Here is a 24,610-nt window from a genome sequence, read left to right as displayed (position 1 = left end):
AATGAGTAGGCGTGTCCAAACTTTTGACTGGTAGTGTATGCGAGAAATAATTGATCACATTGACTACAGCTCAGCGTTCAATACCATAGCGCCCACAAAGCTCATCACTAAGCTAAGGACCCTGAGACTAAACACTGGATCCTGGGCCGCCCCCAGGTGGTAAGGGTAGGCAACAACACATCTGCCACGCTGATCCTCAACACTCAGGGGTGCGTGCTTAGTCCCCTCCTGAACTCCCTGTTCACCCACGACTGTGTGGCCAAGCACGACTCCAACACCATCACTAAGTTTGCTGACGACAACGGTGGTAGGCCTGATCACCGACAACATTGAAACAGCCTATAGGGAGGAGGTCAGATACCTGACCGTGTGGTGCCAGGACAACAACCTCTCCCTCAATGTGAGCAAGACGAAGGAGATGATCGTGGACTAGAGGAAAAGGAGGGCCGAACAGGAGTAGGAGACAGCTGATAAACAGGGAGATTGGAGAGGGAAGGAGCAGGCGAGAGGCGGCAGCTTCCCATGGAGGAAGGAAGGAAACTGGTTACTCCTGAGGTGTTTCATTTAACCACCTCGGCATGAAAGCTTTGTTATTACTGCAGATGAAGGAGAGTAGTCGAGGAGAGGGGTCCACTAAAGGCTATTGGAGACACGGCCAAATAGTAGTAGGAGGAGGTCAGAGCAGGAGGACAGAGCAGGAGGACAGAGCAGGAGGAGACGCTGCTACAGCGAGAAGTCGAGCAGTACAGGCAGAAACCAAAGAGTCCACATTATGGGAATAACTCAGGGATGGTGGGGTGCTTCATTTTCCTGCCCCATCTCGGTCCGGTAGCGACTGCCCCCCCCGTCTCCATCCGGTAGCGACTGGCCCCCCCCCCGGTCTCCGTCCGGTAGCGACTGGCCCCCCCCCCGTCTCAGTCCGGTAGCGACTGTCTCAGCCCGGTAGCGACTGGCCCCCCCCCGTCTCAGTCCGGTAGCGACTGTCTCAGCCCGGTAGCGACTGGCCCCCCCCCGTCTCAGTCCGGTAGCGACTGGCCCCCCCCGTCTCAGTCCGGTAGCGACTGGCGCCCCCCCCGTCTCAGTCCGGTAGCGACTGGCGCCCCCCCCCCCCCCCCCCGTCTCAGTCCGGTAGCGACTGGCGCCCCCCCCCCCCCCGTCTCAGTCCGGTAGCGACTGGCGCCCCCCCCCCCCCCCCCCCGTCTCAGTCCGGTAGCGACTGGCGCCCCCCCCCCCCCCGTCTCAGTCCGGTAGCGACTGGCGCCCCCCCCCCGTCTCAGTCCGGTAGCGACTGGCCCCCCCCCCCCGTCTCAGTCCGGTAGCGACTGGCGCCCCCCCCCCCGTCTCAGTCCGGTAGCGACTGGCCCCCCCCGTCTCAGTCCGGTAGCGACTGGCCCCCCCCGTCTCAGTCCGGTAGCGACTGGCCCCCCCCGTCTCAGTCCGGTAGCGACTGGCCCCCCCCGTCTCAGTCCGGTAGCGACTGGCCCCCCCCGTCTCAGTCCGGTAGCGACTGGCCCCCCCCGTCTCAGTCCGGTAGCGACTGGCCCCCCCCGTCTCAGTCCGGTAGCGACTGGCCCCCCCCCGTCTCAGTCCGGTAGCGACTGGCCCCCCCCCCCGTCTCAGTCCGGTAGCGACTGGCCCCCCCCCCCGTCTCAGTCCGGTAGCGACTGGCCCCCCCCCCCCCGTCTCAGTCCGGTAGCGACTGGCCCCCCCCCCCCCCGTCTCAGTCCGGTAGCGACTGGCCCCCCCCCCCCGTCTCAGTCCGGTAGCGACTGGCCCCCCCCCCCGTCTCAGTCCGGTAGCGACTGGCCCCCCCCCCGTCTCAGTCCGGTAGCGACTGGCCCCCCCCCGTCTCAGTCCGGTAGCGACTGGCCCCCCCCCCCGTCTCAGTCCGGTAGCGACTGGCCCCCCCCCCCCGTCTCAGTCCGGTAGCGACTGGCCCCCCCGTCTCAGTCTGGTAGTGCCATTAGATCTTGAGAAGGTTAAAACACAGCAGATGGTAACCCACTCAGGAAAGGGAAAGACTCTTGATCTACATGAACAGACCCATATAGACGACATGCACAACCACACACAGGATCATGATTGACCATCTGTTAGGTTGTTGATGTTATGACTATTTGACAAGTTATTTCAGCCTATATACTTTCAGAAAGCTGTTGCAAATGTTACAGTTAGATGCATTACATTTTACATAGGCCTAGCACGTGAATATTCTACACAACCCATTCATGTTGTAGGCCATATCTTATGCAGTCAGAACTGGAGGAAAACATTCCTAAACAGCTCAAGTGAAATTCCATCGGAGAAGCAAAAAACGGGGGATTTTCTTCTATATTTTTTTTTTTTTTTACAGGCATCTTCCTGACCTCCCTAACTTCCCAATAACCCCTGTACTATTCAACAATGTCTTTATGTGGACTGCTATGAAGTACTAGTGACTATAAACTTAAAAGCAACTGATTGCAGCAAAAATTGAGGCGGCAAGTGGAAAAGGTATGGAACTTGTTTGCCTGCAATATATTAAAGATACAAATTGGCTGAAAGGAACTGGCATAAATAGCAAAATACACCAGTTTCATCTGAGTACAAAAATGTTGACAACTGCGCAATACAGGTTACAAAATAAATGGAAAGAGATTTTCGATGTACTGATTCCATGGCATATGGTTTATGAAATGGTACAAAAAACTACACTTGATTCAACACAGAGTTTTTCAATTTAAATTATATTAAATTCTTCCCACCAACAGAATGCTAAATATATGGGACATACAACAATCTCAGCTCTGTAGATTTTGCTGCGAAGAGACAGAATCAATAGATAATTTATTCTGTTATTGCCCCTATGTAGCTGGTTTCTGGTCACAGGTTCAGGAATGGTTAAAACAAATTATAAACACACACTTAAAATTAACCTTACAAATAGCAATGTCGGGCGATCTGGAAAGCCATAGTCAGTCAGTAAATAATATAATACTCGTAGGAAAGGTTTTCACCAATAGCTCACAATCTGTGGATAAGATACAATTAGAAAGATAAAAAAAATGTAAAACATCACAGCACAATTGAAAAATATATGGCACATGGAAACCAAACGAGAGTGTCTGAGGGGCGGGATTAAAGAGCTGATGTTTGGTAATGTATTATTGTTATGTGACTGCTTTATAGAAAAGTACCATGTATGTAAAATGGATATGTAAAATGGATATGTAAAATGTAGCAAAAAAAGCTGTAAAAAAACTAAACGATATCTGTCCTCCAAAGAGGGGGGGTGGAAGGGTTAATATAAAATTTAAAACATTTAAAATAAAATAAAATACTCAAGGCCACAAGGCAGAAGTATCTTGACTTGTGCCTGCTGTAGCTAATGTAAACAAACTGGCAAGCTGCTTTAATGTTGTTGCTCACTAGATAGAATTTCTAGTGAGCCCTTGTTGATACTAACCAGCTGGCCAAACTAGATAACAAGCGTAGCAAGCAACATAATTAAAATCACAAAAATGTATTCATTTTTTAACGAAACAGCTGCCTGTTAGCTGTCGAGAGTTGGTTGAGTAGCTAGCTATGTTGTACTAAGCAGCGGTCTAAGGCATTGCATTTCAGGGTGATTGGGAGTCCCATAGGGCGGCGCACAATTGGCCCAGCGTCGTCCAGGTTAGGGTTTGGCCGGGGATAGGCCGTCATTGTAAATAAGAATTTGTTCTTAACTGACTTGCTTAGTTAAATAAAAAAAATCCTGGAAGTACATACAACAGGATACTTACCTCCTGTTAGACAGTGTAAATCTAGGCCAGTATTTATTTCCCTGTCTAATTCTACTCTACATACAGCTATTATATTTGCAGCAGCACTGATGTTTATACTCTTATGCAGTCATTGACTACTACTATGCAGAGATAATTCCACAGCTGACAACTAATTGCAGATGTTATGTGGACACCAGATTAAAAATGAAAGCTGCATTGCTGTTAAACAGAAAAAACAACCAATGTATCACAGAAAAAAAACAATATATAGCCTAGTTTAATCAAAGTTCACCCATGTAGTGAATATATGGAGATTTTCTTTGCTATCTTTTGCCTTGATGAAAGTCTGCCCCTGGGGTCACAAAGCCCCAGAGATCATATATCAACAGAAGCCCTGGGGCAAGAAAAATATGGACCTATGAAGTGGCAGTACGGTGTGAACTGCCCTAAGCACCAAGTGACTCCTTTCACTCAAAGCAGAGGATTCAACACGCGTGTGAGAGGCTCTCTTTGTTCTAAATATATGGGAGAGGATATGTGCAGAAGAATGACGAACATGGAGGCTGAAGTCCATGGTAACTCAACTTGCGTAACTTACACGTTGTCAAAATAAATAACAACCCTCTCCTTCAACTTTAACGTCACGTGCCACCCAGTGATAGTGAAGGAATTTGTGCCAAAGCTCTATATTATGGCTCTGATTTGCACCTCTTACAATAAATAGTAAGCCCACCTAAATACTTGACAGTACATGATTGAAGATTACAGTATTCTTACATTTTGACATATTCCTCATATAGCTAAAGTTAGCTACATTACAGTAAATTGTTAGTCCCAAATGCTGTGTTTTTTCCATGTCTTTATCTGGCTAGCTAATGTAGTTTGGCACATACATTTAACGTATACTGAACAGAATACATTGATGTGTGTAACTAACTAACACTTTGCTGTTAACAAACAGGTGGTACTGTTTTGTGTTTTATTTTTCCAAATGCATGTATGCATGACAGCTAACGTTAGTTAAATGCCGTGCCATGAACTAAGAAGTCAGTGACGCGCCAACCAAAGTGCACAGACCAAACTTAACTATCCAACTTGATCACTGGCTAACAACTGCTAGGTAACCTTAACGGCTAGCCAGCTCGTCGGTAATTCCTCCGGTGCTTACCCGACTAAACCAGACGCTTAGTTGAGTCTCGGACAATACAGCGAAGTAAAACCTCTGGGAACTGGGTTGAACATGAAACGGTTGTTCTTCACTTTTCAGTGGACAAAGTAGCCTCCGAGGCCAGCCAGTTAAAAAATACATGACGGTCAGTCACTTCGACTCAACTCTGGCCGTGTCGCGGGTCCTGTTGAATGGCTGGCTGGCTGTATTCCAAAGTAAGAGACGATGTTGTCCAATAGCTTCATGGACAGTTTGTAGCAAATTTAATCGCTCATAAAATCTATTTGCAATCCAACGACATTAGTCCCGATTGAGAATCCAACCAGGCTAGCTAGCCAACACCGCTAACTTGACATGGAACTTGGGCGCTCCAGTGAAAAACAAATCATGTACGCACACGGGACTTCAACTTAAAAGCTCTCGGTATTTTGCGTGTCCACCTATCTAAGAAAAAAAACATTGCTTAGCGATGACGATAATACATGCAGTATTCTCTTCAGTGCCTCTCTCCGTCGCCATCTTTAGCGATTATGTTTGCTATCCTCACTCCGATTCACTATCCCCGAAGAGGCCTCTGCCCCGTGTGAATGGTGCTTTCAAGACAACTTGGAACTCAGAAATAACCGAGGTCAACTCATGACGTCCGTGATCTTCATTTCAGGTCGGAAAGTTGGAGCTCTAGAAAAATGTCCGAGTTTCCGACTTGGAGTTCCCAGTTGGATAACAGTTCAAAACGATTTTTCCCAGTCGAGTCGAGGTTAGTTTTTTTTCCGGGTTCTCATATGTGTTGAACGATCTGAAGTCAGAGATTTCCGAGTTCTCAGTTGTTTTGAACGTGGCAGAAGTTTGCGCAGAACGAGACATCTGACGTAATTTTCTCGTGAACTTCACATTTGGGGTGCGTTCGTATTCAGTGGTAATCGGCTCCAATTTCAGAGCACTCTGGTTTGCGAGCGAATAGTAAATTAAGGAATTTACGAACGCCCTAAAATTGGTTCATGACAGGTGCAAGTAAACATCGCCTAAAAACGAAATTAAATTGTTGTCGTAACACAGTTACAGTCACTAACCCTCTAGATAACAAGAAAACACTCTAACCAGCTCTGCTAGGTCGAGTAAAATGTCCAGAGTGAGGTGTTCCTCTCATTTGTGTCTGGCAGTAGCTAGCAAACTAGGCAACTTTAGCCAGTTAGTTTGGGTGCTTGGCTGCCATTGAGGTCATGACGCTCGGATCATCCTCAGTTTGCGCTCTGATCGCCCCGAATATACGAACGGACAACCGAGAAGAAAAAAAAGCTCTGTATTTCCACTTTGGCACTCCAGAGTGAATTTACGAACTCACCCGAATGGCTCGTTGCTGCACTCTGGTGGTGATAAGGGAGGCTTGCATAAGAGAGACTGTAAATCAAATTGTATTGGTCACATACACGTGATAAGCAGATGTTATTGCGAGTGTAGCGAAATGCTTGTGCTTCTAGCTCCGACAGTGCAGTGGAGAAACGAATGTACTGTAACTCAATGTAATCTTTGGTTGCACTTAGAATGAGTGTTTCTGGTTATATTTTCTCACATTTATATACTTTGTATCAAATTAAGTACCACAGAGGAAGGCCCTAAAAATTGTCTGTTCACACTGCTGCTACTCTCAGTTATTATCTATGCATAGTTACTTTAATAACTCTACCTACATGTACATTTTACCTCAATTACCTTGACTAACCGGTGCCCCCGCACATTGACTCTGTACCTGTACCCAGCTGTATATAGCCTCGCTATTGTTATTTTAATGCTGCTCTTTAATTATTTCTTACTTTTTTAGCTATTTTTCTTAAAACTACATTGTTGGTTAAGGGCTTGTAAGTAAGCATTTCACTGTAAGGTCTACACCTGTTGTATTCGGCGCATGTGACTAATACAATTTGATTTGATTTGACCTGACAAGTTCTCTACACCATCTAACGTGTATTTTTCTTCAAATCGAACAACTGCGAAATAAATTCTAACTGAAGTGCGTCATTACACTTTACTTTTCAACAGAAATAACAATAATTTGAGGGACCTAATAAGGGTTGTGCAGTAATATTTGTCTCAATGTAAGTTTCTGATATTTGGCTGCACAGCAGTAACTTCCTTCACCACTCAACCTAGACACACAATAATTAAACAGAAATGTAGGAATTCACCCCCTGGGACAAAGCATCAAAAAGATAAAACAGATGTCTTAGATCTGATGATTCACGTTACCATGGGTTACATAAACTACAGTACATGGGCATATGTAGGGAGATCGATTACTGGCCATATGTTGTAGTTCAATGTTCCCTCTTGAGTTTAGCATTGTACAAATGACAACTAGTGTGTGCTCTCTACTTCCCAAAAAAAATATATTTTTAAGGTTAGTGGTTTGACGCACTGGAAACCCCCAGACTTTTCCATGGGAGAACCAAAATAGGGATTCTTTGGTTGTCAGTTATTGGTGCTTTCGTGACAACTGGGAACTCGAAAATATACGAGCCAAATGATGACGTCAGTGATCTTCATGCCGGAAAGTCGGAACTCTACAGAGTAGTGATGGGCATTCCGTCTGTTTATAGTGAGCCGGCTCGTTCGGCTCAGCTCACAAAAAAGAGACAGCTATTTTGGCTCGCAAACGGCTCTTTAAAAAAAATATGTTTTGTATTTTTTTCAAGTCAAACAGTTTGCGATAGTTTGACTATGATTGGTGTGTTAAAACAATTCTAATTAACTTATTAAAATAAATCATACTCTACCTTAACCACAATGTATTTAAAAATGCATTGGTTTGTTATGAAAAAGAATGCTATTAAACATTTGCATTTAAAGTATAATTTTTTAATGTATATATTGGACCTCCATTATTCCTTCGTGCTGCATCCCCAGTTCCTCTCTCGTCAAATAGCATCCAAACAGCAGACGTTTGTGGCACTACTGCTGGTGCTTCTGCTCCATCTGATCCCTCTTCTTCCTGGTGCCCTGGTGCCTGAGCCAGCTGACTGCTTGGGCTGTCCCTCCCTGCTACTGAGGTTATTCTTTGAAGAGCCACATCAATCGCTCTGGCATTTTTGTTTTATTTTATTTCACCTTTATTTAACCAGGTAGGCCAGTTGAGACGAAGTTCTCATTTACAACTGCGACCTGGCCAAGATAAAGCAAAGCAGTGCGACAAACAACACAGAGTTGCACATGGGATAAACAAACGTACAGTCAATAACACAATAGAAACATCTATATACAGTGTGTGCAAATGTAGTAAGATTAGGGAGGTAAGGCAATAAATAGGCCATAGTGGTGAAATAATTACAATTTAGCAATTAAACACTGGAGTGATAGATGTGCAGAAGATGAATGTGCAAGTAGAAATACTTGGGTGCAAAGGAGCAAAAAAATAAATAACAATATGGGAATGAGGAAGTTGGGTGGGCTATTTACAGATGGGCTGTGTACAGGTGCAATGATCGGTAAGCTGCTCTGACAGCTGATGCTTAAAGTTAGTGAGGGAGATATAAGGCTCCAGCTTCAGTGATTTTTGCAATTCGTTCCAGTCATTGGCAGCAGAGAACTGGAAAGAAAGGCAGCCAAAGCAGGAGTTGGCTTTGGGGATGACCAGTGAAATAAGGCTGCTGTAGCGTGCTACGGGTGGGTGCTGCTATGGTCATCAGTGAGCTGAGATAAGGCGGGGCTTTACCTAGCAAAGACTTATAGATGACCTGGAGCCAGTGGGTTTGGCGACGAATATGAAGCGAGGGCCAGCCAACGAGAGCATATAGGTCGCAGTGGTGAGTAGTATATGGGGCTTTGGTGACAAAACGGATGGCACTGTGATAGACTACATCTAATTTTCTGAGTAGAGTGTTGGAGGCTATTTTGTAAATGAGGTCGCTGAAGTCAAGGATCGGTAGGATAGTCAGTTTTACGAGGGTATGTTTGGCAGCATGAGTGAAGGATGCTTTGTTGTGAAATAGGAAACCAATTCTAGATGTAATTTTGGATTGGAGATGCTTAATGTGAGTCTGGAAGGAGAGTTTACAGTCTAGCTAGACACCTAGGTATTTGTAGTTGTCCACATATTCTAAGTCAGAACCGTCCAGAGTAGTGATGCTAGTCGGGCAGGCGGGTGCGGGCAGCGATTGGTTGAAGAGCATGCATTTAGTTTTGCTTGCATTTAAGAGCAGTTGGAGGTAGTGTTGTATGGCATTGAAGCTCATCTGGAGGTTTGTGTCCAATGAAGGGCCAGAAGTATACAGAATGGTGTCGTCTGCGTAGAGGTGGATCAGAGAATCACCAGCAGCAAGAGCGACATCATTGATATATACAGAGAAGAGAGTCGGCCTGAGAATTGAACCCTGTGGCACCCCCATAGAGACTGCCAGAGGTCCGGAAGACAGGCCCTCCAATTTGAAGCACTGAACTCTGTCTGAGAAGTAGTTGGTGAACCAGGCGAGGCAGTCATTTGAGAAACCAAGGCTGTTGAGTCTGCCGATAAGAATGCGGTGATTGACAGAGTCGAAAGCCTTGGCCAGGTCAATGAAGACGGCTGCACAGTATTGTCTTTTATTGATGGCGGTTATGATATCGTTGAGGACCTTGAGCGTGGCTGAGGTGCACCCGTGACCCGCTCGGAAAACCAGATTGCATTGCGGAGAAGGTACAGTGGGATTCGAAATGGTAGGTGATCTGTTTGTTAACTTGGCTTTCGAAGACTTTAGAAAGGCAGGGTAGGATAGATATAGGTCTGTAACAGTTTGGGTCTAGAGTGTCTCCCCCTTTGAAGAGGGGGATGACCACGGCAGCTTTCCAATCTTTAGGGATCTCAGACGATATGAAAGAGAGGTTGAACTGGCTAGTAATAGCGGTTGCAACAATTGCGGCTGATCATTTTATAAAGAGAGGGTCCAGATTGTCTAGCCCAGCTGATTTGTAGGGGTCCAGATTTTGCAGCTCTTTCAGAACATCAGCTATCTGGATTTGGGTGAAGGAGAAATGGGGGAGGATTGGGCAAGTTGCTGTGGGGGGTGCAGAGCTTTTGACCGGGGTAGGGGTAGCCAGTTGGAAAGCATAGCCAGCCGTAAAAAAATGCTTATTGAAATTCTCGATTATAGTAGATTTATCGGTGGTGACTGCGTTTCCTTGCCTCAGTGCAGTGGGCAGCTGGGAGGAGGTGCTCTTATTCTCCATGTGTCCCAGAACTTTTTGGAGTTTGTGCTACAGGATGCAAATTTCTGTTTGAAAAAGCTTGCTTTTGCTTTCCTAACTGCCTGTGTATATTGGTTCCTAACTTCCCTGAAAAGTTCCATATCGCGGGGGCTATTCGATGCTAATGCAGTACGGCACATGATGATTTTGTGCTGGTTAAGGGCAGTCAAGTCTGGAGTAAACCAAGGGCTATATCTGTTCTTAGTTCAACATTTTTTGAATGGGGCATGCTTATTTAAGATGGTGAGGAAAGCACTTTTAAAGAATAACCAGGCATCCTCTACTGACGGAATGAGGTCAGTATCGTTCCAGGATACCCGGGCCAGGTCGATTAGAAAAGCCTGCTCGCTAAAGTGTTTTAGGGAGCGTTTGACCGTGATGAGGGGTGGTCGTTTGTCCCCGGACCCATTATGGACGCAGGCAGATCCTGGTTGAAGACAGCAGAGGTATATTTAGAGGGCAGGCTGGTCAGGATGATATCTATGAGGGTGCCCGTGTTTACGGATTTAGGGTTGTACTTGGTAGGTTCCTTAATAATTTGTGTGAGATTGATGGCATCTAGCTTAGATTGTAGGATGGCCGGGGTTTTAAGCATATCCCAGTTTAGGTCACCTAACAGTACAAACTCTGAAGATAAATGGGGGACAATAAATTCACATATGGTGTCCAGGGCACAGTTGGGGGCTGAGGGGGGTCTATAACAAGCGACAACAGTGAGAGACTTGTTCCTGGAAAGGTGGGTTTTTAAAAGTAGAAGCTCGAACTGTTTGGGCACATACCTGGATAGCATGACAGAACTCTGCAGGCTATCTCTGTAGTAGATTGCAACTCCACCCCCTTTGGCAGTCCTATCTTGGCAGAAATTGTTGTAGTTGGGGATGGAAATTTCAGAATTCTTGGTGGCCTTCCTAAGCCAGGATTCAGACATGGCTAAGACATCAGGGTTGGCGGAGTGTGCTAGAGCAGTGAATAAAACATACTTAGGGAGGAGGCTTCTGATGTTAACATGCATGAAACCAAGGCTTTTACGGTTACAGTGGAGGTAAACCTAGGCGTTGAGTGACGATGAGAGAAGTTTCGTCTCTGGAGGCACCAGTTAAGCCAGGTGAGGTCTCTGCATGTGTGTGGGGTGGGACATACGAGCTATCTAAGGCATTTTGAGCGGGACTGAAGGCTCTACAGTGAGATAAAACAATAAGAACTAGCCAAGACAGCAGTAGACAAGGCATATTGACATTAGAGAGAGGCATAAAGCAAACACAGGTGTTGATCAGGAGAGCTAAGACATCAACTGGTAAATGGCAATGAATGGGCAGAGCGGGTCAGTTAGGTACATACAGGACCTGAGTTTGAGACTGGGGCCGACAGGTAAACAAAATTAGGTTCCATGTTATTGAAGCAGTCCAGGGGGCATCAGCTGTGTAGCCGAGTGATCATAGGGTCAAAGGAGCAGCGATAGGTGGTAGTCACTACTACACTAGGCGAGCAGGGGGCATAGCGTTCAGAAAAGCTAGTGGGCCGGGGCTAGTAGATAGTTCTTCGGTGACATCGTAACAGAATAGCCTGTTGAGACCACATCGGGCGATCATGTCGGCAGTCCAGTTGTGATAGATCGGCGGGGCTCCGTGTCGACAATAAAGGATCTAGGCTAATTGGCAAAGGAGGTGTTGTAGCCCTAGAATAAGCTGGTATATGGGCCTAGCTCGAGGCTAGCACAAGGCTAGCTGGTGCTTGCTTCAGGACAGAGGCGTTAGCTAACAGTAGCCACTCGTTTGCAGCTAGCTAGCTGTGATGATCCGGTGTAATGATCCAGAGCGGCAGGAATCCGGTGATTGGTAGAGAGATGCAGTCCAATCTGCTCTGGGTTGATATTGCGCCGAGCAGACAGGCAGGTGTTGTCCGAGCTAAGGCTGGCTGGCTGGTGACCGAGAAAAAGGTGAAGACCGCTAGCCGTGGCTAACAAAGACTAGTATCTAGTTAGCTGGCTAGCTCCTGATGGAAGTTCCAGTTATAAGGAATAAAAATATCAGATCCATACTACATTGGGTGAGGCGGGTTGCAGGAAAGTATATTTAGTTCGTAGATAGAAAATGAGATTAAGATATATACGAAGAAGACCGGCTATTTACACGGGATAAGACAAGGACAAACACACACGTCCTACTGCTACGCCATCTTGGATTAGATGATCCATCTTGGATTAGATCACTGAAGGCTAACTTCTTAAACCTGGGGTCAAGTGCAGCGGTTTCTGAAAGCACATGATTATATTCCATTCTGTGGAACTTTCTGTCCATTGATGAACATTGGGTGTCCATCAACTCTGTCACATGTCCTGTGGTTACATTTGCTTCTCTGGCGGCTGGCTGTGATTTGCTGCAGACCCTTACACAGGAGCATAATTTTTGAGGCTGTCACATAGCTGAAAAGAGAGCACAGTAACTTATTTGTTCAGGTTCATGTTTTGTCTACTGATACTACATTCTCATCTACTGCTCATATACATATACAGTTGAAGTCGGAAGTTTACATACACTTAAGTTGGAGTCATTAAAACTAGTTTTTCAACCACTCCACAAATGTCTTGTTAACAAACTATAGTTTTGGCAAGTCGGTTAGGATATTTAGTTTGTGCATGACACAAGTCATTTTTCCAACAATTGTTTACAGACAGATTATTTCACTTATAATTCACTGTATCACAATTCCAGTTGGTCAGAACTTTACATACACTAAGTTGACTGTGCCTTTAAACAGCTTGGAAAATTACAGAAAATTATGTCATGGCTTTAGAAGCTTTTGACAGGCTAATTGACATAATTTGAGTCAATTGGAGGTGTACCTGTGGATGTATTTCAAGGCCTACCTTCAAACTCAGTGCCTCTTTGCTTGACATCATCGGAAAATCAAAAGAAATCAGCCAAATTGTAGACCTCCACAAGTCTGGTTCATCCTTGGGAGCAATTTCCAAACGCCTGAAGGTACCACTTTCATCTGTACAAACAATAATATGCAAGTATAAACACCATGGGACCACACAGCCGTCATACCGCTCAGGAAAGGAACGCATTCTGTCTCCTAGAGATGAACATCATTTGGTGTGAAAAGTGCAAATCAATTCCAGAACAAGAGCAAAGGACCTTGTGAAGATGCTGGAGAAAACAGGTACAAAAGTATCTATATCCACAGTAAAACGAGTCCTATATCGACATAACCTGAAAGGCCGCTCAGCAAGGAAGATGCCACTGCTCCAAAACCTCCATAAAAAAGCCAGACTACGGTTTCCAACTGTACATGGGGACAAAGATCGTACTTTTTGGAGAAATATCCTCTGGTCTGATGAAACAAAAATAGAACTGTTTGGCCATAATGACCATCGTTATGTTTGGAGGAAAAAGGGGGAGACTTGCAAGCCGAAGAACACCATTCCAACCGTGAAGCACGGGGGAGGCAGCATCATGTTGTGGGGGTGCTTTGCTGCAGGAGGGACTGGTGCACTTCACAAAATAGATGGCATCATGAGGTAGGAAAATTATGTGGATATATTGAAGCAACATCTCAAGACATCAGTCAGGAAGTTAAAGCTTGGTCGCAAATGGGTCTTTCAAATGGACAATGACCCAAAGCGTACTTCCAAAGTTGTGGCAAAACGGCTTAAGGACAACAAAGTCAAGGTATTGGAGTGGCCATCACAAAGCCCTGACCTCAATCCAATAGAACATTTGTGGGCAGAACTGAAAAAGCTTGTGGGAGCAAGGAGGCCTACAAACCTGACTCAGTTACACCAGCTCTGTCAGGAGGAATGGGCCAAAATTCATCCAACTTATTGTGGGAAGCTTGTGGAAGGCTACCTGAAGCGTTTGACCCAAGTTAAACAATTTAAAGGCAATGCTGCCAAATAATAATTGAGTGTACGTAAACTTCTGACCCACTGGGAATGACCTAAAACAGTTTTACTGGGATTAAATGTCAGGAGTTGTGAAAAACAGAGTTTCATGTTTTTGGCTAAGGTGTATGTAAACTTCCGACTTCAACTGTATAATACTGGATTAAATAAGGATGTAGTAATAACTGCATACTGTACCTCTCTCCACTGATTTCCACAATGACCTGCTCAATGGGTTCCTGCACACCTCCACCACCTCCCATTCCTTTTGGGTCAGAGCATCAACTGTTGCATTGACAATGGCCAGGGTAGAGATGATGGCATCCTTTGACTCAAGAAACCGCTTCAACATATAAAATGTTGAATTCCACCTTGTAGTGCAGTCTTGTTTAGGCCTCAGCTCAGGCATCCCCATCTGGCGTTGTGTAGACTTTAGTTTTTCAGCACCTACTGTGCTCCTGTGGAAGTATTCCACAGCTGCTTTCACTTTGTCAACAGTGGGCTTCATCACCTTCAGAGCATCTCTTACAATCAGCTTGATTGTGTGGGCAAGACATGGATGATGGGTCCATTTCAAAATTTCATTTAAATCTTTTGATTATTCATATCTTAATTTTTTTATATTTTTATAAATAGATTAAGCTCTTCTGATATCTGAGCTGGCTCCCAATGTTCACCAACAAGAGTCGACTCTTAGAGCCAACTTGTTCGCGAACAACCCATCACCACTACAAAGAGGCCAGAGTTTCCATGTTGGAATTCGGGTGTATCGAATGTCAGTTATTTTTCATTTTTTTAACAACTCTTTGACTGACATCGTTCAATTACTTGATTTCAATTCGTTTTTTAGCTCAATGTGCACATTGCTCTGCAGTTTCTTTAGAGATAAATCAGATCATGCCTGAACTGTGCGATGTAGTAGGCAGTTGAAACAATAACAAAGTGATTTCCTCACCACTGTTTTGGTAAGAAGCTCAGGGCTGGAGAGATGTAACCTCTCTCAAATGCATAGACAGAGCTACGGATGCAAGGACAGACCATCCAGGATATAAAAATGATAGTTTTAACCATGTTTTGAAGCTATATAGTGTTTGTTTATATTTACTTTGTTTACAAATGTTGGAGTAAAACAAGCTTATATTTTGGGTTCTCATGGAGTGTGACAGTTGAACTAAGCTCATGAGGGATTTATAAGTTATATTCTTCAAGAATCAATGTGTATATATCATTAATTTATAATTCCAAAAATGAACGAATCTCCTGATTGCCCCTTTAACCTTCTTAAATGTAACTACATCATGTAATCTACGTAATCCCCGAAAGTATTAAATAATGATAATAATATTTATCATGAGAGGACCATAAACAATAACTAGTAATGCTGCATACTCCAAGAAAGGTTAAAAGGTGTTAAATTACTTTTATGCTTTCTATGTATAGTATAATCAAATTATAAAACCACTATCTATAAGATTTCACCTTCCTTATCAATGTAAAATACATATTGTATGTTAAGTGTTAGAGATGTTAAATCGGGTTCAAGTCCGGGCTCTGGCTGGGCCACTCAAGGACATTCAGAGACTTGTCCAGAAATCACTCCTGCGTTGTCTTGGCTGTGTGCTTAAGGTCGTTGTCCTGTTGGAAGGTGAACCTTCGCCCCAGTCTGTGGTCCTGAGTGCTCTGGAGCAGGTTTTCATCAAGGATCTCTCTGTACTTGCTCCGTTCATCTTTCTCTCGATCCTGACTAGTCTCCCAGTCCCTGCCACTGAAAAACATCCCCACAGCATGATGCTGCCACCACCATGCTTCACCATAGGGATGGTGCCAGGTTTCCTCCAGACGTGACACTTGGCATTCAGGTCAAAGGGTTCAATCTTGGTTTCATCAGACCAGAAAATCTTGTTTCTCATGGTCTGAGAGTCTTTAGGTGCCTTTTGGAAAACTCCAAGCAGGCTGTCATGTGACTTATACTGAGGAGTGGCTTCCGTCTGGCCACTCTACCTGAAAGGCCTGATTGGTGGAGTGCTGCAGAGATGGTTGTCCTTCTGGAAGATTCTCCCATCTCCACAGAGGAACTTTGGAGCTCCTTCAGAATGACCATCGGGTTCCTGGTCACCTCCCTAACCAAGGTTCTTCTCCCCCGATTACTCAGTTTGGCCGGGCGGCCAGCTCTAGGAAGAGTCTTGGCATTTCGTAACTTCTTCCATTTAAGAATGATGGAGGCCACTGTGTTCTTGGGGACCTTCAATGCTGCAGAATTGTTTTGGTGCCCTTCCCCAGATCTGTGCCTTGACACAATCCTGTCTCGGAGCTCTACGGCAATTCCTTCAACCTCATGGCTTGGTTTTTGCTCTGACATGCACTATCAACTGTGGGACCTTATATAGACAGGTGCCTTTCCAAATCATGTCCAATCAATTGAATGTTCCACAGGTGGACTCCAATCAAGTTGTAGAAACATCTCAAGGATGATCAATGGAAACAGGATGTGGCTGAGCTCTAAGGGGTCTGAATACTTTCCAAAGGCACTGTATATATTTATATATATATTTATTTATTTTTTAAGCACTAATCACTCAGCACCACCACTGGGAAATCCTTGTCTGTTTCCTTGTGTAACAAAGTATAGACCAGCGGTATTCAAATCCTACTGTGGAGGTCTGGAGCACTGCTGTTCTACCTGATAATTAATTGCACCCACCTGGTGTTGCAGGCCTAAATCAGAGAGAAATAGGAAGAGGGAGCCCCAACTCGGTAGTGTTTCGTTGTTTCGCCCACCAAGCAAGGAGTTTTTTTATGGAGGTCAATGAGAGAGTGTTGAATTTGGTACCCCGAAAATGTATTATTGTTACTAGTGTACTGATATAGTAGGACACGTGACATCCTGGCAACTTGTAAGTAAAAAAAAAACTTCATATCGGTGTTGTCCCGAGATGGCTATGCATATTTATGGCATAAGGCTAGTAGCATAGCATCTCTTTCCATTGATTACAGGCGGTTGACGTCAACAACCTTCATCGAATATTTAAAAAGGATCACAATAATGAGATGTATTCACCAATCCAAAGAAAGGATAGGCGAAAGCTAGACAGCGCGCCTTGTCGCTTTGTGGACAACAACTCCCAGTGTTAGGACGGAAAAATGTAGCTGGTCAATATGTCCATCATCTTTGACTAAATCAATCCCTGATTAGAGGGGAAGAAGGAAAAAAAACTGTGCAATTGGTTTTAAGGGTCCAGATTTGATTTTGCGAGGTATAGACTGTCACGAATAGCATCCAATCATTATCATGTTTTACAATGTATTAGTGAGCAGATCTTATGTGAAATAGAAAAAAGACCAGAGTTGATGACTGAGTTTCAATTTGATGACCGAGATATTTCATTAAGCAGGAAACATCATCAGCATTTCCCATCAGCACCACCCGTCTTTTCCTGTCTATAGACAAAGTTTTTTTTCAAGGAAATTGTGCAATGGACTGACTCAATCCAGTCTCACTGTGGAGTTGCCATATGACAGACAGAAAGTGAAACTGTGTGGTCACAAGGTCTAAGTCATCAAATGGTTCGACTCATAATGAGTATCAAACAGTATCAAATACCTGAAGCACAGTAAACAACTGTGTTAATATGAGCGATACTTAAACTGGCTGGAATCACTCATTTACCTTCTGGGGTTTCATGGGAAGCATAGAAGGGAACTGTTTTTTCAATGAAATCTCCCAAAGTTGGACATCTCTGTATAAACATGTTATTATCTCTGTATTACACTTAGTAACGGTACAAGATAAACAGGAAGTAAGTGCAATGGCGAACCATGACCATAGGACCTAGGCATTCAGAGTGCCAAAAGTCTTCCAATAAGTTGTATGAAACGAAAAAATCTAGTAAATAACACAAAACAGAGCATCACTTAAAGCTACAATATGTAACTTTTTGGGTGACCTGACCAAATTCACATAGAAATGTGCATTATAGATCTGTCTTTCTCATTGAAAGCAAGTCTAAGAAGCTGTAGATCTGTTCTATATGAGCTATTTCTATGCTTCCCCATTCTGAAGTTTTGTTTTTGAGTCTTTTACTTTCGGTTTTGTACACCAGCTTCTCACAGCTGAAAATACAATATTTTTGGTTCTGGAAAATATATTTCACAGCTGTTTAGATTGTACAATGATTCTCTACACAATGAGAACTTGTTTTGTCACATAAACTGAAATTAGGCGAACTATTAGTATTTTTGCAACCAGGAAATGGCGGAGCGATTTCTGCATAGTGCATCTTTAATGCACCTGACATAATAACTTCTGTAGATGGACCATTCTAGTTCTAAGTGAAAGAGAAGCAATGCTTTTTGATGACATTATGAGAAGGCCTAGACAAAGATGTTTATAACTAACCCAAGATAGACCACAGCCTGTCTTTCCAATGGGTGCAAATGAATCATAGTGGGCAGAACAAGCAAGGAGGTGGGCAGTGCCAAGAGCGAGCTAATGAGATCCTATTGGCACATTCTAGCATATATTTACATATTTCCTTGAGGGAACGCCTACTCTGTGAAGTACTCAATTCACCCTTGCACTCCTAAACAACGCCATTTAAAGAAAACAATTGTTGGCAAAAGTTAGTCTATAAAATGCAATCCACTCTGTTTTTTACAGATTATAGTTTTGGAAACAGAAAACTGTATGGAGATCAACTGTTTAATCGATGAGAAAATTAGCAATGTCGGCCAAAATCCATCTCTCTCCATCTTCTCCCACTGCCGGCAACTGGGCTTCCTCTCATTAACATATTTGTTAGTGAGTGGAGACGCTAACCGGATGCATCACATTTAGTTAACAGAAAATGTAACACAATTAAACTTTTCATTGACAGAGTCAATGTGAGTGTATGTGTGTCCATGAGTCTTTTGTGTTCTCAGTCCTCTCATGGCAGAGTTTACAGTCTCAGTGAGGAGTGTCTTTCTCTGTTGCCTCCTGGTACAGGTCACTGACAGTCACAAACAGTCTATCACCAGGACCAGTTGGAGCTGCCGCAAGGGGTCCAGGCAGGTCAGAGGTCACATCTCTGTTGAGCCCAGGAGGGTGTTAGAGTTTGAGGGTCCTGAGCCTACCTGTGAACAGAACATAAAAGCGGGTTATAGTTTACAGTCCAAATGTTTCATGAGATGTCCTGCTGAACCAATTCATGTTATTGCTTAGAAAGTCGTAATGCCATTTTGTAACACTTTTAGTGTCTAAGATTGGGACTTTCCTTTCCTCTTTCTCGCTCTTTGGTTTTTAACATGCTGACTTCTCAAAATGCTATTGCAGTAAAACTATAAGTATAAACCATAGGAGGCTGCTGAGGGAAAGAATGGCTCATAATAATGGTAATCATGTATTTGATACCATACTATTCCATTCCAGCCATTACCACAAGTGTTAGTGTTACCCTGCCATATCCCTTACCGTAACCGTTTTTTAAATTTCAACTTAAATGTGGTGTCGTCAGAGTTGGGACGTCCCAAGGATCCTCTTTTGACTGTTCCTTACCACAATCCCGTCCTCCCCAATTAAGGTGCCACCAACCTCCTGTGTTGTAAACTTGATAGAGATTGAGACTGATAGGGGACTTTTCTAAAAATAAGGAATGACTAGCTCTATATCAGGCTGCCGGGACTTTTAAAGCTGGCCTTAATACTCATCTCTATCGGCTGGACTACACTTCCTACTAGAATTTGATTGTTGCTTTCATGATATGGTTAGATATATTTGTTTCGTTGAAAAAAAAAAAAAATATTCTTTCAATTTTATTTTATGCACTTTGAGATTTTTCTTGTTTAAATTTAAATGAAAAGTGCTTTACCAATGTAATAAATTATTGTTGTTATTATTAGTAGTAGTAGTAGTAAACCATCCACATGATTTACAACATGTGAACCCCCCCCCCCCAACACAAAAACAAACTGTGGGGGGTGTTTCCACATGTGGCAGTTCAGACTGGTTTAGAAAGCACACACTCATGTTCTCACATGCTAAGTCATTACATGCCAAGTCATTGTCACAAGATTCAGATGTTTTTTTTTCCAGTCTCACACTAACTCAGTACACGATCATTCTGGCTTCAACATCAGTAACACCTTTAGAGGTTAAAGTACATACTTCCTCTCTAGGCTGTCTATCTCAGGCAACATGAAACAGTGGAAACTCCTTGTAGCAAACTTGAGATAAAAAAAATGTGTGCAAATCAATTAAGAACTGAAGAAAAGTTAAGTGTATGTTACCTTTCTGTCTGCGATACCCGAAGATGGTAGCTACAATGATCATAGCCACCGTCAATGTCGTGCCCAATACAATAGAAAGGGTGTTAGGTTTACTCTCAATCACAGGTATTTCATCTGTGAGTAAAAAAGATAGGGAGAGTGAAACCATTTTATTTTTCATCATAAACTGTATATAATACTGCCTATGTTCTTCGTTAAAATTTCTAAACGTAAAAAAAACATTTAGGAAAGAGAACAATATTACACCAGATAAAAGGGTTTAAGAGAATTTCCAGAAATTGGTCAAACTTAAAACAGTGCCATTACTAAGCAACAATGATTGGTAGAAGTTCTGACACAAATGTGGTCTTCATGAAAAAATGTATACACTATCTGCTATCCATCTTCAAAGCCCATGTTTTTTTCCCCACATTGACTTATGACGCCTACAAAGTGAATCATTGAATGGAAGGGAAAACATCACCACGACACCAACGCTTTACAGCACTATGCTCATTGAGGAAAGCACCCACCTTATCAACAACACATCTATGCACTCCAACCCCCACTTTCCAGGTTAAATAGACCTTGTTGCGCTTTCACTATAATGTCACGCTATAATGTCACACGGTATTGCTTATAAATGTGTTATGTATGAGTTATGAATGTGTTATGAAGTCCTTATGTAGATGCCCTTCAAATAGTGTAACCAAACAGGGAAATTCACCCACTTCATACCTGGGATGTCAAACCTGGCTGATGGACCCTTTGGAGCTTCCCCTTTCTCCACGAAGGCACATGTATAGTTGTTTTTCTCAGAGTATTTGACCGTTATTTTGCTGGTGACATGGAAAAGCTGGTTTGGAGTTTTCACAACGGTGTCGTTGGATTTGATGTTCCTGAGACTCTTGTCTCTCCAGTTGATTGTGGCAAGAGGATAGCCCTCAGACTCACAGGCCAGCTCCACCTCACCTCCCCCACGTCTCTGCATGCTTTTAATGATAGTCTTATAGGTAGCTTAAGGACACATGAGAGTAGAATGATAAAACATTCAACTCTATTACAATGCAGTACTTATAATGTGGTTAAACTACATATGTAACATGTGAATACAGTGTAATTACAGTGTCGTATAAGAAAAAAGTAAAATGTTACCACATTTTTTTCAGACAAGTTCATTACCTAATATTGATTGACTGCTTATAAAAACTACAGTACTGTGCTATTGCAATGAAAGAGCTTTAACTCACCTTTGACAGTCAAAGTGGTCTGTTTATAATCAGCTCCCCCCATTTCCACAAGACATCTGTACACCCCAGAGTCGTTGATCCTCAGCCTGGACACATGTAGCTTGGCCCAGCCATTGGTCAGCTCCTCCGACACCAACCGTGCCCTGCCGCGGTACTGGAAATTCTGAGAAGTGAGGTTCTCCTGTCCGTTATCCAGCCTGTACACCTCTACATCTGGAAGAGGCTGGACCCGTTGCCATATCACTGACAGGTTCGGGTCCCAGCTCCCAGGTTGGAACCTGCAGCCCATGGTGACATCACCGTAGAACTCTGCCACATGTGAGAGACTGTCCACCTCCACTGTGAACAAGGCTGTGTGGCGAGAGAGAGGGTGGGGTGGGAGGGAGAGAGAGGGTGGGGTGGGAGGGAGAGAGAGGGTGGGGTGGGAGCGAGAGAGAGGGTGGGGTGGGAGGGAGAGAGAGGGTGGGAGGGAGGGAGAGAGAGGGTGGGGTGGGTGGGAGAGAGAGGGTGGGGTGGGTGGGAGAGAGAGGGTGGGGTGGGAGGGAGAGAGAGGGTGGGGTGGGAGGGAGAGAGAGGGTGGGGTGGGAGCGAGAGAGAGGGTGGGGTGGGAGGGAGAGAGAGGGTGGGAGGGAGGGAGAGAGAGGGTGGGTTGGGTGGGAGAGAGAGGGTGGGGTGGGAGGGAGAGAGAGGGTGGGGTGGGAGGGAGAGAGAGGGTGGGGTGGGAGGGAGAGATCAGAGATAGATTAGCAACATTGGGAATATCATCCATATTGAAATCAGATATCCAACGGTCAGTCAGAAGTCACAATAACCAGGCTAAAGTGTGCTCTAAACAATGGACAAAAAATATGAATGTGTCTTTGAGTCTGTTGTATTATCGTGAATGTACTTTCAAAAGTGAATGACATACCTGCAAGAGTTGGCCATAAGACTACATGTAAAACCAAGAGAAAAGTCTGCTCCATTTGACCTAGAGAAGGAATGACATGTTTGAAATTTGGCAACCAATAGCTTTTGTAAGTGGAGTCATGAGTTAAATAAAAAAATGAGTCAGTCCTTTGAAATAAAACAGAAATTGGCACACTAGAACTACTGGATAAGTCTGGTCTGAACTGGTTCTCGGGTGCTTCAGCAACTGATGCGATGGAGAAAAGGCATGAAAGAATATGTATTAATTTGTTGCTGTGTAGTCTAACTTTATCTCCTGATTAGAACAGACTGGTATGAGTCAGCAGCACTGGCAGAAATAGAGCATTTTACTTTCCTATAGGGCAGCAGGTAGTTTAGCAGTTAATAAGAGCGTTGGGCCAGTAACTGAAAGGTTGCTAGTTTGAATCCCCGAGGCCGACTAGATGAAAAATGTGTTAATGTGCCCTTGAACAAGGCAGTTAACTCTAATTGCTCTGGATAAGAGCATCTGGTTAATGACAAAAATATATATTAAAATAACACCACTACTGATCATGGGTACCATTCTGCATCATGTACGTACAGGCTCTCTCTGGTTAAGAACAGGGGGTGTAAATAAATGGAGTCAATAACACCAGGTTCAGTGCAGCTCTGATGTCATAGATTCCACTTTCAATCAATCAGAATAATACATCCAAATCATGGAAATCAATCCCCCATCTGAGGGTTTTATCACAGCAGCATAGTAAACCATGGTAAATGCATTTGTGTATAACAGAGGGTATACTGAAACATAACAAGAGCTTTTCTGCTACAGTGAATAGGTTATTATGGGACATTCATTTAGTTATTTAACCCAAGTAGTGGATTGGGGAAAGCCTTTCTCAGCAAGTCAATCAAAATTTCCTGGCAGAGACAAATATATTATAGGATAAAAAGAAAAAAAGAAATCCTTAAAGTAAATTCAACATAACTTTATTAGTCTCCACAATATATCATCAAGTTTAAGTTTCTGATAAGCAAATAAAAACTTTAAAATAATAGAAATTGATTAAAACAAAGCAATAAAACATTGGCACATAAACTAAACGAAGTTAAAGCACTCACTAAATGTGGTGTTGTACTACCTTTGCTGAAGTCTTGCTTGTTCTTTCAGAGTTTCTCTCACATCACATCAGTCATATATTCTGTTTTTTTAGTCTGCCACCTCCTCTCGATCCTCCCTCTACTGTAATTGTCGAAATCCTCCAGTGAAAGCCGAGCAGTTTCCTGATAGTGACTGTGCATGCGATATTTGCTCATATACTTATCTGGGAACAAAGAGGTGAATAACCTAGTATAACATTTGCCATTGCAAAATGATCACTATAAACATAAACACTATTATCATTTAGGGCCAGGAGAATTCCTGATAAAAAAGGAGGTTGGGATTGAGTACGGTTGTGGAATCTGGATAAATGATCTCCCTCTATACAGAACTCTTCATTTGTTGTTGTTCATTTTTGTCGTAAATAGTCCTGGCCATAATGATAACATTAATCAGAGTCATTTATGGTTAAAATCCTCCTTTCACCTTGCAAAATAGTTGTAGGGTTTTTGTAATATCGAATGTAAGCTAAAGGAGGAAATCATCGAATCCCTCCCAAAATTACACACTTTTTACTGTCAGGGTAGAAAAAGTTGTTTAACCCCTTATTTACTCAACAAGGAAGGACGTTGAAGTTACGGTAAAGGGGTAAACCTAGGAGTCTATTATGATAGTCTCAGGCAATGAACCAAAATACCCACTACAGCAAAGAAACACCCCAGCCCAGACTACTTCCTTGTTTATTTCCATACGTTATTTATTAAAGGCCCAGTGCAGTCAAAAACGCGATTTGCTGTGTTTTATATATCGGTTGGAATAATACAGTGAAATTGTGAAAATTGTGATAATGCCCTTTTAATGTAAGAGCCGTTTGAAACGATTCTTGAAATGTCAGCCTGTTTTGGCTTGCCTGGACAAATTAGTGAACAGATCAGTAAGAAAGAAAGTTCTAAACCTCTCTGTCAAAAACAGCTAGTTTTGAGTTTTCCCCTCCCAGCTCAGACCACTCCCAGAAAGTCCTAGCACAATTCTTGCTTGAGAAATTGTTCTTTGCTAACAAGCTATTTTTGTTTATTTTTTACAATTTTAATTGAAAACAATCACAGT

General features: G+C 43.4%; 2 protein-coding genes across 10 annotated transcripts in view; both read right to left on the bottom strand.

The window, feature by feature from the left end:
* The window catches only part of LOC106568439 (guanine nucleotide exchange factor subunit RIC1), a 114,113-nt gene extending 108,519 nt beyond the window's left edge, over positions 1–5,594 (bottom strand). For 6 of the 7 annotated variants that reach the window (XR_014380213.1, XR_014380211.1, XR_014380212.1 and 3 more), the window contains exon 1: positions 4,915–5,593. Coding sequence is in view for 2 of the 7 variants with exons in the window: in XM_014138769.3 (XP_013994244.1) it covers positions 4,915–5,055 (141 nt within the window). In the remaining 5 variants the exon portion in view is untranslated. Of the gene's footprint in view, positions 1–4,914 lie in introns of all 7 variants that reach the window. The other variant, XM_014138770.3, reaches the window with a different exon arrangement.
* Positions 5,595–18,692: 13,098 nt separating this feature from the next.
* pdl1 (Programmed cell death 1 ligand 1) lies at positions 18,693–24,213 on the bottom strand. Of its 3 annotated transcripts, XM_014138756.3 has the most exons (7): positions 23,990–24,211; positions 23,544–23,726; positions 22,418–22,477; positions 21,508–21,858; positions 20,996–21,274; positions 20,279–20,392; positions 18,700–19,126 (listed from the first exon to the last, which is right to left on the bottom strand). In XM_014138756.3, exons 3-7 carry the CDS (start codon positions 22,470–22,472, stop codon positions 19,101–19,103), a joined length of 825 nt encoding a protein of 274 aa, XP_013994231.1. In that variant the 5' UTR covers positions 22,473–22,477; positions 23,544–23,726; positions 23,990–24,211; the 3' UTR covers positions 18,700–19,100.
* Positions 24,214–24,610: the final 397 nt, after the last annotated feature.

The sequence above is a fragment of the Salmo salar genome, chromosome 13, assembly GCF_965601325.2.
Source record: "Salmo salar chromosome 13, fSalSal1, whole genome shotgun sequence".
Lineage (NCBI taxonomy): Eukaryota > Metazoa > Chordata > Actinopteri > Salmoniformes > Salmonidae > Salmo > Salmo salar.
This window is presented reverse-complemented; position numbering and strand designations above follow the sequence as displayed.